Source organism: Cavia porcellus, unplaced genomic scaffold (genome assembly GCF_034190915.1).
Source record: "Cavia porcellus strain 051 isolate PalLab524CR breed Dunkin Hartley unplaced genomic scaffold, mCavPor4.1 scaffold_29, whole genome shotgun sequence".
In the NCBI taxonomy this organism is placed as follows: Eukaryota; Metazoa; Chordata; class Mammalia; order Rodentia; family Caviidae; genus Cavia; species Cavia porcellus.
Genome location: NW_026947512.1, coordinates 46,092,588 through 46,111,950, shown reverse-complemented (window position 1 = coordinate 46,111,950; position 19,363 = coordinate 46,092,588). Strand labels below are relative to the sequence as shown.

Below are 19,363 nucleotides of genomic sequence, written 5' to 3'. Positions count from 1 at the left end.
ATCTATCTTTGCTGTTGATGTTGACTTTGAGTAAGAGCCAGAATTTGCGCAGTACCGGATCCAGTGAGTGAGACGGACAAGGATGCACTGCCATGTGTTTTCCAAGCCTGCCTTTCCATTTCTGCACTTTTGATCACATGTCATAAAGACAAGCAAAATGGAAGATCCTGAGTCCTGCCTCAGAAATGACAAGAACTAGGGTTTAAATGTATTCCCAGGGCGGGAGTAATGTGAGGCAGAGCGATGGCAACGAGCATTTCACACACATTTTTACTATGCCTAGTATTTATAAACATGTGATCATAGTCATTATTCATAATAATCAAAATGTAAAAATAACTTGCGTCTGTCAACAAATGAGTACATAAACAAAATGTGTAACCATTCAAGAATATTATGTAACCTTTAAAGGTCAGTGAAGTTCTGAAACATGCTGTAACGTGTCTGAATATTAAGGACACCATACCAAGTGAAACACATGTGTTTGTCACTTTTCTCACTGCTGAGATAAAGTGTCCGACACCCAAAGTAAAAGGAGGAAAGATTTATTTAGCTCGCAGTTTGTCGAGGTTTCAGTCCATAATTCCTTGGCTCCAAGGCAGGGTTACATGGCCAAGAGGCAACAGTTCATAGTAGCAGAAGGCAACAAAAGCAAAATCCACCAATCCAATCAAACACCCTTAATTCCAGTGTCCTGTGGTCCCAGCATTGCACTAGGAATCAACCACACATTCCAGGCTCAGCTACTCCTAAAAAAGCCCTATGACTGCGTGAGACTTTGGGGTGACATCTAGACACAAACCATAACAAATAGACAAGTCACAAAATGACAAGTACTGTATGATTCTAACTATGTAAGACAAGTAGAGTAGAAAAATTTACAGAGAAAAAGCAAAATGGTAGGTTCCAGGATCTGAGAAGCCAAGGAATGGGCACTTGGTGTTTAACTGGCAGCAGTGATGGAGAACCCTTTAGAGCTTTCAGTGATGTAACAAACAGCCCTCTCTGGCAGGCAGGCCGTAGGTTCCCACCGCTGGTATAGAGCATCAGTTTTATAAGACTGAAACATTTCTGAAGAAGGATGTGGTTGCACATAAATGTAAAACAATAATTTACTTAATGCCACTGAACTTTATACTAAATTATTAAAATGGAAACCACTGCAATGTGCAATTTACCATAATTAAAAATGGACATTTGTGTGTGTGCTATAAAAAAATCAAACAAACCAAGAGAGTAGATTGACAAGGTTACTACACGTCAAGTGGCAGAATTACACATCTCTTATAATCGTAAAGGAAAAAGAAGGCCTCACAGAATTGAGGAACTGTAAGCAGAATATCACTTTTCGGCCTCTTATACTTGTCAAATATTAAAAAGACTAATAGTAATCCTTGAAAATAGGAATAATGTATGAAATTATTAGTGGTAATCTCTGGTAGGTTAGGATTACATAAAAAGTATTAAAAGAAAAATATAATGTGAGATTAAAACATACTTTTTATAATTTTACATTATGGCTGGGGAATTAATTCTGTGGCAGAGCACATAGTTAGCATTTGTGAGGACTTGGGCTCAATCCCCAGCACCACCAAAGAAGAGACGAAAATTCTACATAAGTAGACAAATAAATGTTTGAAATATGTGTATTTAGATTATAGAATTTGCAAAAATGGGTTCTCATATCCATAAGCACTCAAATATTATGTTTATGTTTACAGTTGTATATATGTGTGGGTGTGTGCGTACATGTACTAATGTGTGTGTTTGTTTTTAGCATTCTTTGAAAATGTCCATAAAGTAGTACAAGAGTTGATAGTGCATCTAACTACAAATAATAATACCACATATAATCCATAATTTGAGGACTTTCCAGGCTTATCCTATTAATATAAATCAGTGAGGTTCAAAATCAATAGAACAAGAGAAATAACAAAACCTGGGCTCCTTAAGACAGTTTTCGCCTCCTAATACTGACAAATGGATTAGGATCGTAAGGATTGCTTCCATGGTAAGTCCCAGGAGCATCAAAAGACATAAAGAGATTCCTATTCTAGATGCGAGGCCCTCTAAGTGAAGGGGCAAAACATGCAGCCATGTACCACACCAGCAGAGGGAGCTCCAGGTACAGCCATGAGCCCCAGGTCTGGAGCAGAGTAAGTGGAGGCTCACTAGTGAAAGGCTTTCTTTCCTACTGCCATCTGGACCCAGAGGGTACCAGTTACATACACGTAGGCTTTTCTAAGACTGTCCTTGTTGTAGTACCGAACATCTCACATACTGGTGAATCCCTCACTAGGATAGGAACTATCTGGCTTTTTACAGACAGTAGCATAAAAGAACAAAATCCATATAAAAATATAAGGATTAAAAGCAAACGTTTTCAGTGTCAAATGAACATAGCACAGATTTTTTATCTTCTATAGTCATTATAGATTATGGAACCCACAATCTGTGGTTCACCTTGAGTAATGTGATTTAAAGACCTTGAACTTATGAATGCTAACAGTCCATCTTTGGCTTAATCTGTGGAATAACTATTGTAATTTGTATTAAGATATAATTTAAGTTTTCATTATTGGGACTACAGTAGCTGTGCTAATTAACAACTCAGATGATGTAATTGGGAGCAGCTGTACTAGCAAAACTGTAACAACTCAAATACCACTAAACTAGACAAAATGACTGTGATTTTAGTTACAGGAGGAAGGAACAATGCACAATATGCAAAAAAATGATTTGGGACTGGACATGATGGAGAAGGGGTTATGAAAGCACATATGGTAACAGAATGTGCAATATGACAAGTTCACATGTCTAGGAAAATATAATCAAGTACTTCTAAACCAATCAGATATTTGTCATCCAAATCAAGTAATTTGTTTTGCCAAAAGACAACAATGTCCTGGCAAAACAACTATTGTTGAGTAAGCTTGGGTACAGAACAGATATAAGCATATCTTATTATTCATTCTCTAAACAAAAGACCGTTACCATTCTGAACAAACACTGCAGACTTGATGTATCTACATCCACATTTAGCTACCACTAGGAATTTAAATATTTGCAACTTCTATTGAGTCTATAATACATATCTTACTACAGAAAGGAGGGAAATCTCACCTGCTAAATACACTGCATATCTTACAGATTACACGAAGTGGGATACAGCATCTCAGCTTGGGATACAGAGTTTCATAATGCAAGCTTTTGGTTACTGCATTGGTCAGTAACATCCAAGAAACAGAGAGATGGAAGAAGTGACAAGAAAGGAAAGGGCCAGGGTGAAATACAGTCCCTAAGGTCACATCTCCATTACCGATGGAGACACACCCCGCAGTACGCTTTACTAAGCTCCCTCCTGTCTCTTGACCGAGCAAACTGACAGTCAAGATTAAGTTACTTTCAGTTTCCTCTATGTACATAGACTTAATCTGAATTTTTCATTTTATGAAATGGACAGAGATATTCCTTAGATATGTATGTGTACAAGATGATTATCACTGTTGCCTGATACCGGAACTATGTTAACATATTGTCCTGCCATAAAATCTTATTTTAAAATGTGGGATAAGAAATTACTTGTGAAGTTGACTTTAGTCAGTTTTGCTTATATATATATATATATATGTTTTTAAGGACATCTTAAAAGATACAGGCAGTTCAGAGAAGTGTTATCATAATGAAACATAAAAGGTAAAAATACCTGATTGAATCATAGGACAAATAGAAGCATATGATTTTTATTATATATAAAAGGAACATTTATGTATAAGAACATATCTATCTAATGACTCCTATTGCACTTATGTCCTCTAAAATTCTTACATTTGTAAATAGTACTTTTACAGTATGTAATAATATAGCCTATATAATTTAAACATCCAACAAAGAGGTTTTTTTAAAAGTTAAATTACTGCTTCATGGGAAGTTATGTTTTTTTATTATAAAATGCTGATATAATTTTCTCAGAAACAGCATTTGTTTAGCTGTACTATGAAATACTATTAATTCATAGAGTGTATTACTCCTTTTGTTTTATTTAAACAATGATATCTATGCAACTTGACAGAAAACACAGAAAAATATGCAATTCAAATAAATGTATCTTCCATGTTTTGTAAAAATAATAATTTATGCATTCCACATCTCACATATATCATATCTTAGATCATTATGCTTTTCTTTTAGCTTGACACGTGATTTGATTGTATGTTGCATCTAAAAATTTGGTAGCCTCATAACATCCAAGTACACAAAATTGTGCCCAAGGCTTTTCATAACTGCTTTCTGAGGCCCATAGGAAGGCAGGTAGAGTGGATGGCCCAACTGTTGCCCTATCTTCCAAAAGGTCAATACCTTATGAAACAAAGGACAACCCCTAGTTTTTCCCAGTCTCATCCATGTTTGTTTGACCTCAGAATGCTACTCAAGAACAAACGAAGTGAAGTGTAAAAGAGCAAATTTCAAAAGCTTAATTGGAGCCCTTACAACACAGACAGAAAAGCTATTATGAAGCCTACAAGAAGAAAAGTCAGACTGAATGCTTTCAAGGGCATCAGTATCATATGGAAAAGATGGCTCACACTATTGAAAAATAGGAGTATTTGAAACAATCCAGTGAACTATCTTAATTTACAGGACAAATTATACACAATGAAATTTCCACTTTGGGAATTTTCTGACACTGTACACAATTTTTCTTTAGTTATCAATGTCAGTGCTGATACAGAAAGAACAGTATGAACTCACTTGATCACTTTATAAAGTCATGTTTGTTGGCATCAGTTGCTTTGTAATATACCTGCAAATCTATAATTTATTCAATTATGAGTTTTATTTAATTAATGCAATTTTAAGGATACTAACTTGTTTCTACCAAATGGCCATCATCAAGACTTCCAAATTGTCCTTTCTTCGGTGCGCATTCAGGAGGGACAAACCCTTTGTGACAGTGACAATTATCAAGATTGTTGCAAATCTAAATTAATAAAAAGGAATAATTTCCATCTGTGAAACATCAATTTTTAATATACAAGTGTTTATTTGTAATATGGAAACAAAAAACAACAACAGTAGGCATAAAACCTAATTATGGCTTGAAGGTAATGATTTTTATACATTCACTTATTGCATATTGGAAATATTTAAATGAATGTTTAAAATAGTCTCAGTAAGACTGTATTTAAACATACATTTTCTATCCCACTTATTCCATGTACTGATGATCTGAGAATCAAAAGGTGCAGCCCTCAAGAAATTGTTAAATCACTAAGGAAAAAGAAATAATCAAACTTTGTTAAACAAAGATTACCTTTTGAAACTTCATATCAGAATTAAAATATTTAAAATGATTTTCTTTATTTACATATAAGCACATTTATATGTTGTTAAACTTATGTCAAACATTATCAATACAAATAGAGGTATTCTGGAACACTATGCAAAATTTTAAAAGCATTTTATTACATCATTAATTCACTTACTATTTCAACAGTTTTCAGTGTCCCTTTTAGAATTTTAAAGTCTTCGTAACTAAACTCCCTGACCTTAGTTTTAGTCCCCTAGTCTAATTAAGACCTAGCACTCTTTGTTACTCAGAAACTCATGAATAAAATCACATATTCATCAGATTCTATCCTTTAAATAAATTTTATTACTTTATTTACCAGAATAATTAGGTGCAAGGCCTCCGTATGATACTCCAGAGGTACATCTTGGTTAACCACATGGGTCCTGGAAGCTCTAAATTCTGCCTAGCCAGGCACAAGAGCCTGGTGCCAAAGTCAGGGGTGCACCTCACCTTACCATGTGGGTACCATAGGTTCAGAAATCTACCCAGTCAGGCGTAAGGCCCTAGCACTACACTATGGTGATGCATCCCTTCTGGCCACATGGGTCCTAGAGGATCCAAGCTCTGGCAGCTCAGCATCCCAGTGAAATCCATCATGGGAACATCCTACCAGCAGCACAAGTCCCAGAGATGCTGAGCTCTGCCTAGCCCAGAGGTCCAGAGCTGTACATCAAAGAGAAATCACAGGTCCTAGAGATTTTGAGCTGTGCTCATCACAGCACAAGGCCCTGGTGCCATAGTTTGGGAGTGCATCTCTCCTATATCCACACAAGTAATGGATTACACAAGCTCTGCCCAGCCCAGCATCCCAGTGCAGGCTATCAGGAGGGTTCCTGACCAGCCACACAGGTCCCCGAGGAAAGTGGCAAAATGAAAGAGCAAGATGCAGTCTCAGACCTCCAGCCACTGAGAAGAAACTCAGGAAACACTGAAATGGAAGACCCTGGAAATCACACAACTGAACTTTCTGAAATGATAGCTACTGAAGTAAAGACACAACTCCATGAAGCATCAGATCAGAAATCTCCTCTCAGAAAAAAAAGACAAACATTATGAAAGAAATGCTGAATGTCTAAAGAATATGTAGATAAAAACAGAGAAACATGAGGAAATGAAGTGATATAAACTTTAATGGAAAATATAAAACAGAATTAGAATGCAGGAAACAAATTCAAACAAATATTCAGGAAATTAAAAATTCCATTGAAACTGGAAAAACTGCTTGAATGAAGTTGGATAGAGTCTCAGACCTTGAAGACAGGATGGAAGCTAAGATCTCTTAAAAAAAATAAAACAAGGAACCAGGAAACAACAATTCCACAGATTCAAAATGATACAAAGAGAAATAACATAATTTTGACAGGTGTCAATGAAAAATCAGGAAGCAACAAAAATGAGATGACATTGACAGAAATAATAGCAAAAAAAATGTTCAAGCATGGGAAAAGAATATGATATGCAGATAAGTGATACATATAGAAACTCAGCCATAACCAACATTAATCTTCACTCAGATATGTAATAATCAAGATCTCAGAAATTCAGCACAAGAGCAGAATACTAAAAGTGGGCAGAGAACACAAACAGATCACCTAGCAAGGAAAACCTATCAGAATCATGGCAGACTTCTCAACACAAACCTTCAAGTCAAGAAGAGCTTTGAGGTAATTATTTCAAGTTTTGAAAGAAAACAGCTTTCAACCCAGATTGATGTACCCTGTGCAAAACTATCTTTCTAAATTGAGGGAGAAATAAAATACTGTCATGAGAAGGAACAACTGAAGAAGTTCATGACCACCAAACCAATACTAGAAAGCATACTGAGAGACACTCTAGAAAGAGATACAATGACTACAGTTCCAATAACAACAGAAGAAGGAAACCACCAAACAGGGAAAATACTGAAACAGAGAGAAAAAATAGCGAACCAACAGCAGAAAGATAACATGACAAAGATAAGTCAGTACATACCAGTTATACCCATTGATGTAAATGGCTCAACTAACCAATAAAAAGAAACAGCCTGGCAAAGTGGATTAAGAAACAAAATCCAACATCCAGGAGAACATGGCAGATAGATAACAGCAGCTACAGAGGCTCTCTGAGATCGCCAGCTTAGAATCCAGGAATGATGCAGTGTGAGGAGTCCTAAGCAAGGGGAGATATACTCTGCCGACCAAAGAACAAACTAAGCTGAGAGAAACCAACTGGAAATGCAATCCCGATGCTGTAACAGGAACAGATAAAATCTCAGCACGGAAGCTGGAACCCGCACCTCTGGAAGCCGCAATTTGAATTTCCTGCTGCCACTGCTGTGTCCCAAATGGCACAGCAGGAAGAAAGAGTGCACGAAAGCTCTGAGAGCGGGAATTGGCGAACCAAATGGAGTTGAGAGTGGGACTGGCCGGAAGCCCTGCATCAACCTGTGGTGAGTGAGAGGAACGGGGACACTGTCATAGACTAGGAGGCTCCAACAGAGGACGTTCTGGGACTGGGCAGACTAGCCAGAACAGGATGCTGCAGTGACTTTAGTCGCATATTCTCCTCTCAAGCTCCTCCCACAGAGCAGATTGGTGGGAACTGCTTGGCCTGTTTCATGCCCTGAGCGAGACCCAATAGCCAGGGATGAAGTTGCCCCCAAAATTGTGCTAAATTGATTCTGTGTATGCAGCACACACTAACGTGGTGAAGACCCCCAGTGACTCACTGGCTCTGAGGGAAGGGGCCAGCCTGCACTGCCCCTGCTTATACGTCAGTGATCAGCAGCAAACTGGAGAGGGCAGAAATTCCTAGCCAGCACACTTCAGAGTAACTGTAACCAATACAGAAACGGCCTGGGACCTCCACCATACACCTGTCAAGAAGAAACCAGAAAAACGACAAGAGGAAGAAACAGGAAAAAGTCCTCAGCCACCAACCCAGGGAATATGGGTCCAGGAGAGGTAAACACAGAAGAGATTGAGAGCAGCAAACATGCAATATCGGATATGGCACCAGCTGACATAAAGAAATATCTTCACGACATTATAGAAAAACTCAAAGCAGAAATATTAATACAAGTGAAGCAAGATATAAGAAGATTAATATAAAAGAAATGCTAAGAGTCTCTCAAGAAGATACAAATGGAAGAGTGGAGGAACACAAAAAAGGAGAGAAACCTTCGACAAATAATATTTTATAAATCTATAGTGCATGAAACAGATTCAAAGAGATTACCAGGAAATCAAAAACTCCATTGAAAGCTGGCAAAATTGCTTGAAAGAAGCTAAAGATAGACTATCAAAACTTGAAGACAGGTTTGCAATGTGTGATCACAAAAGCAAAGATCTCTTAAAAATAACAAGGAACCAGGAAGTAACAATACAAAGGATAGAAGATGACAAGAAGATCTATAAATTAAGAATAAAAATGTGAGTGAAGAAGCAGGGGTAAACACAAATGAAATACAAAGGCTATTCACAGAAATAATTAAGGAAAACTTCCCAAGCATAGGAAAAGGAAATGATATTCAGATAAATAAGGCATACAGAACTCCAGCCGCCTACAACTAAAACAGATCTACATCCAGACATATAATAATCAAGATCCCATAAATTCATCACAAGAACAGAATAATAAAAGCTGTCAGAGAAAAGAAACATATCACCTATAAAGGAACACCCATCAAAATCACAACAGACTTCTCAACATAAACCAAATCAAGAAGAGCTTGGAGCAAAGTATTTCAAACCCTGAAAGAAAATAACCTCCAACCCAGATTGATGTACCCTGCAACAATATCTCTCAAAATAAATGGAGAAACAAGATGCTTCCATAACAAAGAGGAACCGGGGGAGTTTGTGACCACCAAGCCAATCCTACAAAAAATACTGAAGGACATTCTAGAAACAGAAAAAAACACTAGGGTTTCAGGAACAGTGGCAGAGAGGCCTCAGTGAACGGGACAGACAGCAGGATGAAGGAGAAAAGACAACCAATGGCAGAAAAATAACAGAGCAGAGATGAGGCAGAGAAGGTTGGCTATACTCTCTAACATAGATGGTCTTGATACACTAACAAAAAGAAACACAGACAGAGTCAATCAGGAGAGAGGATACATTGAGATGCTCTTCATAGGGAATATAATCAACCCAAAAGAGAGTGCATGGACTGAAAGGCAAATATGAGAAAATAATGCTCTATGTGACAGAGAAGTAGGTGCAACTTGTCTAGCAGTTGTAGATAGGTTGAAAGGCCTCACGCTTTTGTGCAGTAGACAACTATTCAGCTGTAGGGAAGGAAAAACTTGAGGCTTTTGTAGTTAAAGGAATACAACTTAAAATCAAGCTCAGGGGTAAAAAGTTTCACAACTACTTAGGTAAATAGTGGGATGCCCCCCTAATCTAAAAACTAAAGGAAATATTAATGGAACCCAAAATGTACAATTCACCCTGTGAAAGTGAAAGAGGAAGAATTGTCTAAAAAAGGAAGGCAGAGGATATTGTTAATAGTGTATCAGGATTTAAAGCCCACATTGTTCTCATCGCTCTGTTTAGTTTGATCATATGCTATTCCAGTCTGTTTACTTGTACTAGACTTGAGGGCACAGACAGCTATTCCAAAAACAGCAGGATATACTCTGGTAACCATCCTTAATTTCCTATTAACTTAATCTGAAGCCCTGTATTACTTACACTGTCTTATTTGAACCTGGTTTGTTAGATCGCTGTCTTGTCTTGACTGATTTTGACTGATTTTATTTGAATCTGTTGTTTGATAGTATCAAATCTGAGAGTATAGGCAACTACTCTGAAGACAGCAAGATTCACTAGGATACCCATTCTGGTTTGACTATTACCTGCTTTGAAGTCCTATAATGTCTCCAATGCTTTGTTTTTATTAATATTGTTATGTGCTGCTATGTTCAATTATATTATGCCTGATGATATAACAATTCTATTGAAGATAACAAGAGACATCATAGTAACCATTGTAGATCACCTTGTGTTGTGGTTTTAATATTGTACTATGTCCATTCTTTTGTTTTGAATGATCCCGTTTTGTTTTGTTTTCTTTCTCATTTGGTTTTATTCTTTTCAGAATAAAATTTTTTAGAAATTTAAAAAAGATTTTGTATGTCAAAAGAAATCTCCAACAGAGTAAAAAGAAAACCCATGAGTTGGAAAAATATCTTAGTCAACTGTCCCTCAAACAAAGGACTTCTATCTAGAACATATAAAGAGTTAAAAAATAAAAATAATTCAGCCTTGAAATGTGTATGTAAATTATTGTCCTTATTATAAAGAGGGAAGAAAAATAGCCTAAAACAGGTGGGAGCAATTTACATGGCTTGTAATATATGATAACTAAGTGTCTGATATTAACAAAAAAGGAATGATTTTTTTTACAAAGATGGTTTTTGATGGAGACTAATAGTGCATACTATTCCATATAGTATCTCATTGCAGAAACCTTATCTTAGGGAGATTAACCAAATTTCCTTTGGAACTGCTTGTACTTTAGAAAGTACATTTTAACTGTCATCAAATATCTTCTTCTCCTCCTCCTCCTCCTCTTCCTCTTCCTCTTCTTTCTTTTCTTCCCCCACTTCCATCTCTTTTTTTCCTTTTCTTCATCTTCTTCTTTTACTTTATTCAATGCCAACCACAGCCAAACACAAATACCTCACAATTAATAGTAACATGCTTCTAATTGTTATTAACCTACTAGTTAGGCAGGATAGGCCAGACTCTAAATACTAATCAATGCTTCCAATAAAATTCTAATGAAATTATTAGCTACTGTCTACCTTCTTTTTTTAAAAAAAATATTAATATGGTGACAAAGCACTACATAGGGTTAGCACACATCCACCCCTCACAGTTATAGAGGGAATCATCTTCATATTTCTTCTGTTTGCTCCCTAATAAATAGTTGGTAAATTTCTTAAGAAAAGATTAAATGTACAAACTATAGATGGTAAAATGACATGATATAGCATAAAAGTAACAAAAATGCCTTCAGATCATTTTTCAGACCCCCCCAATTATTTAATTAATTGTGAAAAAGTCATACAGCTTTGGATGAACAATAAATTTACTTACCCCACGGCCTTGACAGTGAATTTCAGCATTGCAGGATCCATTGTTAATAAACTGAACTTCTTTACAAAACCATTTGTCACAATACTGAGGCAAAGCAATATAAAACAAAAATAAAGTCACACAAATTATGTACATAGGTACTCATAATAAGAAAAATCAGAGAAAATCCATGAATTCTTATTCCCCAGAACTGGCATGTAATTCATGAGTATACACTATGGAAAAATACTTAATTGTGACTATAATGAGAAAAGCTGTATAACTTCAGAGAATAAAGATATGATCTGTTCTAAGGAGCTGAAAGTAATATTTTCCTATCACGTACATTTGATTCTCTCAAGTAATTGGGAAAATCATTTGACCTTTTGAGTTGAATAACTATTTGAGGATCAGTTTTAAAATAATGCTCAATATAAGACCATTATATCAAAAGCTCCAGGGTTATGCAATTACTATGAGCAACCAGGGGTGAGAAATATTGGATGGGACAAAAAGGTCCTAAAATTACAAGTATGACATGAGACCACACCAGGTCCAGGCACAGATGCACACATATAATCAGGTGGGAGCAACAAATAGGACCAGTCCAGGAGCTGGCTGGGGCACAGAAGCAGGCCAGGGAAACCAGGCTCAGACATGAGTGCATATGCAGGCCCAGGTGAGACCTGTGGTGTGGAAACGTCCACTGCAGCAGTGAGGCGTCAGCAGCTGCAAAGTTAGGTGAACCAACATTGTTCTTCAGCACACAGACACCCTGAATGCAAGTGGTGGAGGCTACCACTCTATATCAAAGGGCTCCAGAAACAGAAGATCAGCCCTAGCCCCACATCCAGAGGCCAAGATCAGCTCCATGCCCAGCACAACTCACCTGATAGTCTTGGTTGGAATACACAGTACATTTCTGGGATCTGACTTGGACACTACGAAAGAAGAAATCTGCAGCTATTCTGTTCTCTGCCACTGAACTCAACTCAAACACATGATGTGTTATCAAATTAAAAGTTCTATGAGTGAGCTAAAAACAAATTTGCTGCATATATTTGTGCTCACCGCAAGGTATATACACATTATACCATGGGCTTCAGCTATGCTTATCTCAGTTTTTTGCAACTCTACACTTACTACCCTATTAAAAAGACAAACTTTATATAATCACTGCTTCAGACTTTGGAGACTACTCCTCTGGGGCCCACCAACACTAGTAAAATTTCCTCTTTTCTTCTGAGTGCCTGGTTACTTTTGACTCAATTTTCCCACAACACTCCCATAGAACTGTGAATACTAGAGGAATTTTACTACTTTTATTTCTCTTTGTCTGATTGGTTACCCTTTTCCTATTTGGTTGAGTTTTGTTTGGTTCTTTGTGGAGATTTTTTTCTTTTCCTTTTATTTTTTCTCTTTCTTCTTTGTTTTTCACCATTTCATTCTTACCTTTCTTTTTGTTCTCTTCCACTCATCTCCTTCCTTTCAAGTACTTTGTAAATTTATATTTATATGTGAGTAAACACTGTCTCTTCTCTTTCTGATACATTTCAATACTGTTTGGCTTTCTGTTTCATTCCTTCTCTCTCCTGTGTCCTCTAGCTGCACAAAACTTGGGTGATCAGTCTTGCTTCTTCTATAATGACCTCATCAGCTCTCTATCTTGTTCTCTACCCCTCTTAACACCTTCACCCTCAAAACAGATTAATGTCACTCCAGTAAGGAGATAATATTGCACACAATTTCCTAGTGTATGTTGGATTTTGTTATATAATTGTAGAATTTTCTCCTATTGTTAAAGATATTAAGTAGATAGTCACCACAGTTTGTACGTAGCTAGGCTGTACTTTATGCTATTGTTATTGCTAACTATGGGACTTTAACCAGGTCATCATACATCTTATAAACAGTTTTATTCGACCTTATATGCTAACACTGTGATTGTATGGAGTCATACTTATCACCTAAAACCTATCATCTAAACCATCAACTAAAAACCTAGGTGCTGAACCAAATAGCAAGTTTTCATCCTTAACAACTTGGGAAGGTAGGATCTTGGGATAGACATAAAGACCACCTATATCTAGAAGACATCCCTGAAAAGCAAATATCTTCTAGCATAGCTTCAATACTAGTGATAAAGCTATCTACCATAAGATTTTTGCAGGAATCAACACAGAAAAGAAAATAAAATGCCAAATAGAAAATATAAAATGACAAGACATGGAAGCAAAATGCAAATCAGTTCCCTAGCCTACCCAAGGCAAGCCCGAAGCACAATGAAACAGAATCAAAGTCATACCCTCGAACTTTCCAGAATAACAGTAATGAAAGTGAAAAAGCAAATGGAAAAGGCTATAGAAAATAACATTTCAGGCACAAAAAGAAATGCTCAAAATGAAAAAATATTAGGGTAGATACAGATTTAAAAAATAGAAGTTAGGAAAATGAAGGAAACCATACAGGCACAACCTAGCAACCAAATGGAAGCCATGAAACAGATCCAAACAGAATAAAACCTCTATTGAAAGTGCAGGTAACAGACTAAACAAAGAAAAGAATAGTCTATCAGATCTAGAAGGCAGATTGCAACTAGTGACCATGAAAAGAAAGACAGATTAAAAATAACAAGAGAACATGAAAAAATCAGTAAGCAGTTGCAAGATGAAACAAACAAACAAAAAAGCAACATTAGAAGCATCAGAGTCAACGAGAAGGCTGGAGGCAGTGAAAATGCCAGGGGGGGAAACTTCTCTACAGAAGCAGTGCATTAAATTTCCCAAACATCTATAAAGAATTTGACATGAAAATAAATAAGGCATGTAGAATTCCAAATAGTCATGACCAAAACTAATCTACACCGAGGTATATAATAATCAAGATTGCAATAGATACTTAGCACAAGAACAAAATATTAAAATCAGTTAGAAACAGAAGCAAGTCACTTATAAAGCTAAGCCAAGATTACAAGACTTAGGCAAGGAAAAAAAATCATCAATCAATAAATGCACAAAATGTTTTTTTGATAAACTCACAGAGATTAGTAATACAGTTATCTATCTTGTGTGTGTGTGTGTATATATATATATATATATATATATATATATACATATACATATAATCTCTTCTTTCCTTTTCTCCTTTATCCATCCCAGTTGTTCTTTCCCTTTGAGCACTCTCTTTCCTTTTCGTTTTCACAATACCTTTTGTACATTTTGGATCATAGTACTCTTTTAGGTTTTTTTACACTAAGGAGAAAATACAATATTTACATGTATGAGTTTTATTGTAATATGACCAACTACTTCTAATATAGCTTTATAACAATATGCAATATATTAACTAGTGTGAATTTTCTACTTTTTAAAAATTCTGTATCATTTCTATCTTTTTTGGTTTTTTTTAAATGAAAGTTTTTTAAAAGGAAAGCCCATAAGAATCACAGCAGTCTTCTCAACACAAACTCTCAAATCAAGGAGAGCTTGGAGTGAGGTATTTCAAGCCCTAAAAGAAAACAATTTGTAATCCAGATTGACGTTATTGTGAAAATCTCTTTGGTTTGAACGAGACTACGAGGTCATTTTGGTTTTGTATCCTTGGCACTGTATGGTGATGGTGGTGGCTGTATGGTGGCAGTGTTGTTGTTGATATTATTTTATTTTTCTCATATGTCTTTGTGATTTTTTCCCTTTTGTTCTCTTTCTTATCCCTTTATTTTCCCTTACAGAAGAAGAATCAGCCAGTACTTTAATTTAAACAATAGCTTTCATTGACATGGCAGTGTAATTCTCACCAAAACTGTGCATAGGCTCTCTAAACATAAGCCAGCTCCTACCCTATTAACAGATGCTAACACCCTCAGAATTGATTTCAATCTCCAGCTACATTTGCTCACCTGCGAATCCCTTCTGCCACTCCCAGAAACATTCTCTCAAACCCTCAACACTAGTGCTTTACTCCAACTATAAAAATAATTCCAATATATTCCCATCTTGTCTCTTTTTTTCTCCTCTGTCTTCTGATGGACTTCCTCCGTTTATATTTGCTTTTCTTATGCTTCCTTCTCTTTATGCCCTAGTCCATTACAATCAGACTAGTAAGAGGCACAGAAAGAATGTGTGAAATTGTTTTTTAAAAAAGTTTTAGTGTACATGATAGATGTGTGATTGGAGTTGCTGATACAGAAATAAGCAGTAGATATTCTCTCCTTGCAGCACAGCAGCTGGGTCAAAGGCTATTAAATTGACTAGGCCAAAGACAGACAAATATTGAAAAACAGCTAAAGCCAAGATCACCTCATGGAGAAGCAGACACTAAATAAAGAGAACTCCATACTAACAACAAAATCTTTACACAATAATTTATCAACCTACAGTACACATGCACACACACACACACACACACACACACACACACATAGAAATATAAAAAAAAGAGAAAACAAAATGCATCCTATAACTCCTAAAAAGTTGATATACTGGGCATTGCAATAAGAAACTGAAAAACAAAATGGATGAATTATATAAAATGAAAAACAAAGAAAAAACAGTAAAGTGTTCAACAAGATAAAAATAATGTAATTAAACAAATAATGATTTGAGGGGGCTCAAAATTGAATGGAGGGCCTTGTGCATGCAAGTATAGCTCTACCCCATCCCCAGCCCAATAACAAGCTTAATAAAATAATCAATGAGCTTAAAGAAGACACAAAAACATGCGGAGCTGACAAAAATGATCCAAAACATGAGCAACCAATTTAGCAAAGAATCAGAATCCATGAAAATATACAAATCAGAAAAACTGGGTTTAACAATTCTGTTGGAAGTCTGGGAACCAGAAGTAACCAATGTGAGAAGCAAGTGTCAGAACTAGAATACAGGGCTGATTCAGATGACCATGCATTCAGTAAAAACAAAAATACAACAAGAGATCATGTGGAATGAATTCGACAAGTGCTAAGTGATGTGAAGAAAACACCTAAGATTAATTGAAATAAGTAAAAAATCAGAAGATACAAAAATAACACAAGAAATAACCACGATCAGAAAAGAAATTCTCCAGAATGCATTGTAGATAAAATCTCAAAAGTTCACCAGAAGAACAAAATCTTAAAAGCTGTCAGAGAAAAGCAATTAATCACTCACAAGGATAAACCCATTACAGCAGACTTCAACATAAACCTTAAAGTCCAGGAAAGGTTGGAGTAAAATCTATCAAGTCCTAAAAGAAAACAACTTCCAAGCCAAACTACTAAATCATCATTCAAAACTGATGTAGAAATAGGGACTTTCCGTGGAAAAGAGCACTGCTAAGGAATTCTTGACTAACAGTACTTCAAAAAAATTCTAAAGTTTATCCCTCCAGTGATGGCAAACATTTTAGAGAGCAAATACTCAAAATGCAACCTAAAATCCACTTACTTATTACAAAGTGTCAAAACCTGAACATTTAGGTTTTGGTTCAGAAAAAACAACTACCTGTCTGATGCTCAACTGCTGGGACAACTTGGTTCACCTGCAAGCATAGAGGTCTCTGCATGGCAACTGTGGCACATGTGCCACAAGTTCACCATCACTGTCCTAAAACAGACAAAATGATGTCAATGAGTAGAGTGGAATAAATACACCAGGTAGGATGGGAAGCAAACCAAAATGATAAAAATCAGCAACAGAAAGTAATGCAATCACAGGAATAAGTAAATACCTTTCAGTAACAAGTCTCAATATGAAGAGTCTCAACTCAACTGCCTTATCAAAAGATACAGACACGAAGACTGGGTCAAAAAACAAAACCCAACAACATGCTTCATATATGAAACACATTTAATCCAAAAAGTAATTCAAGGAATCAACATCAAAGAGATGAAAACAATATTCATGCAATAGGATCCTGAAATAAAAAAAGGACCTGTCCTATTTTCACACAAATCAGAACCCCCCCCCAGCAAACTTGATAAGATGAAAAGATGTCTATACATTGGCAAGGAACAATTTAGCTGGAAGAGATAACAATTGTAAATATACATGCAACAAATGCAAGCATACTCAACATTATAAAATAAATACTGCTGAAAATAAAAAAGTAGAGAAATTGTGGTAGACAATCAACACCCTACTATCATAAATAGGAAAAAAATCAAAGTCAAACCGTGCCTTCAAACAAACTGGCTTAAGAGATTTCTATAGAATGTTCCACCAACAAAATGCACAAGCTTCTCAGCAGTAAATGGAACTTTCATCAAAACAATCCATATATTTTTAGGGTATAAAGCTTGCTTAAGTGAATAAAAAGAATTGAAATTAAACCACACATGTTATCAGATCATAATCCAATGAAACTAAAAATCAAGGGCAAAAGAAACCACAGAAATTATGCAAATATATGAAGATTAAAAGTTCACTTGAATAAAAAATGGGTCACAGAAGAAATCAAGGAAGACATTAGATCATTCACAGTATCAAACAATAATGCCACCACAGTATACCAGAATATACTGGATACAATAACAACAGACTTAAGCGTGAAACTTACAGCTTTCAATTCCCACTCCAGAAAAAAAGCAGGCCCAAATAACCAAATGGTGTTCTTCAAGGTCCTAGAAAAAAAACAACCCAAATCCAAAGCTACTACAAAAACTCAAAAGTGAAGAGTAGAAATTAATGAATATGAGACTAAAAAAATACAAATCATCAATGAATAAAAGACCTGGTTCTTTGAAAAAATAAACAAAATACGTAAAACCTTAGCCAACCTTAGCAAAAGAAGAGAAGATATATATGAATGCAATCAAAAAATAAAATGGTGAAATCATAATGAACATTGCTATATTCAGATTTTCAACTACAGTATTCTAATGAATTAGTGAGTCCAGAAGAAATGGATAGCATCCTAGATACATGTGAATTATCAAAACTGGACCAAGAAGACCCTCAATAGTTCAATAATAGGTAATGAAATTGAGGTAGTGATGAAAAAACCTGCCAATTAAGGAAAGCCAAAGACCCAGTGTTTTACCAATGGTTTCTACAAGATCTTCAGGAAGATCTAAAACCAATACTCATAAAATTCTTTAATGAAATTGAAAGGGAAACAGTACTCTCAAAGTCATTCCTAGAGACTAGCAGTCCCTAGAATCCCAAAGAAGAAAAGAGCCTAAAAAGAGAACTACAGACCAATCTGTTTAATAAGTATAGATACAAAAATTTTCAATGACATACTGGCAAACAGAGCGCAGTGAATCATGATAAAGATGATTGATACATAATGGCACCTGGATGACCTCAGCAGCCAAGGGAAGCCTTTGGATGCCTCTCTCCCACACTCAAAAGACCTCAGCAGCCAGGATCATGGGCTGCCCTTCCCCATGTTCCAATGACTTAGCGGACAAGGAGAGCCCCAGTCACCCCTCCCCTACACCCAAAAATCCTCAGCAGCCAAGGATATCATTGGTTTTCCACACCAAAATGACTTCAGCAGCCCAGGAGAGCCTTGGTCACACCTCTCCCACACCCAAATGGCCACAGCAGCTGATGGACCATCAGTGATCCCCTTTCACCACCTGCAGTACCTCGGTGGGCTGGTGTAAGTTTGACAACCCCACCCCCCATCCAGAGAAACTCAGTGGGCCAGCAAGAGCATGGTGACCTACAGATAAGTGAGGCATACAGAACTCCGACTAACCATAACCAAAATAAACTACAACCAAACATATAATAATCAAGATCTCAGAAATACAGCACAAGAGCAGTTGTTAGAAAAAAGAAACAGATCACTTATAAAGGAAAACTCATTGGAATCATGACAGACTTCACACCACAAACCCTCCAGTCAAGAAGAGCTTGGAGTGAATTATTTCAAGTCCTAAAAGAAAACAACTTCCAACACAGATTGATGTACTCTGAAAAACTACCTTTCAAAATTAATGGAGAAATAAGCTACTTCTATG

The 19,363-nt window shown here is 36.3% G+C and overlaps 1 protein-coding gene across 1 annotated transcript in view; it reads right to left on the bottom strand.

Moving 5' to 3' along the window:
* Positions 1-19,363, bottom strand: part of LOC100379225 (ADAM 5 protein precursor) — a 108,392-nt gene that overhangs the window by 17,164 nt on the left and 71,865 nt on the right. Inside the window, 2 exon segments of the mRNA NM_001173099.1 lie at positions 4,870-4,981; positions 11,437-11,520. Coding sequence (NP_001166570.1) covers positions 4,870-4,981; positions 11,437-11,520 — 196 coding nt within the window.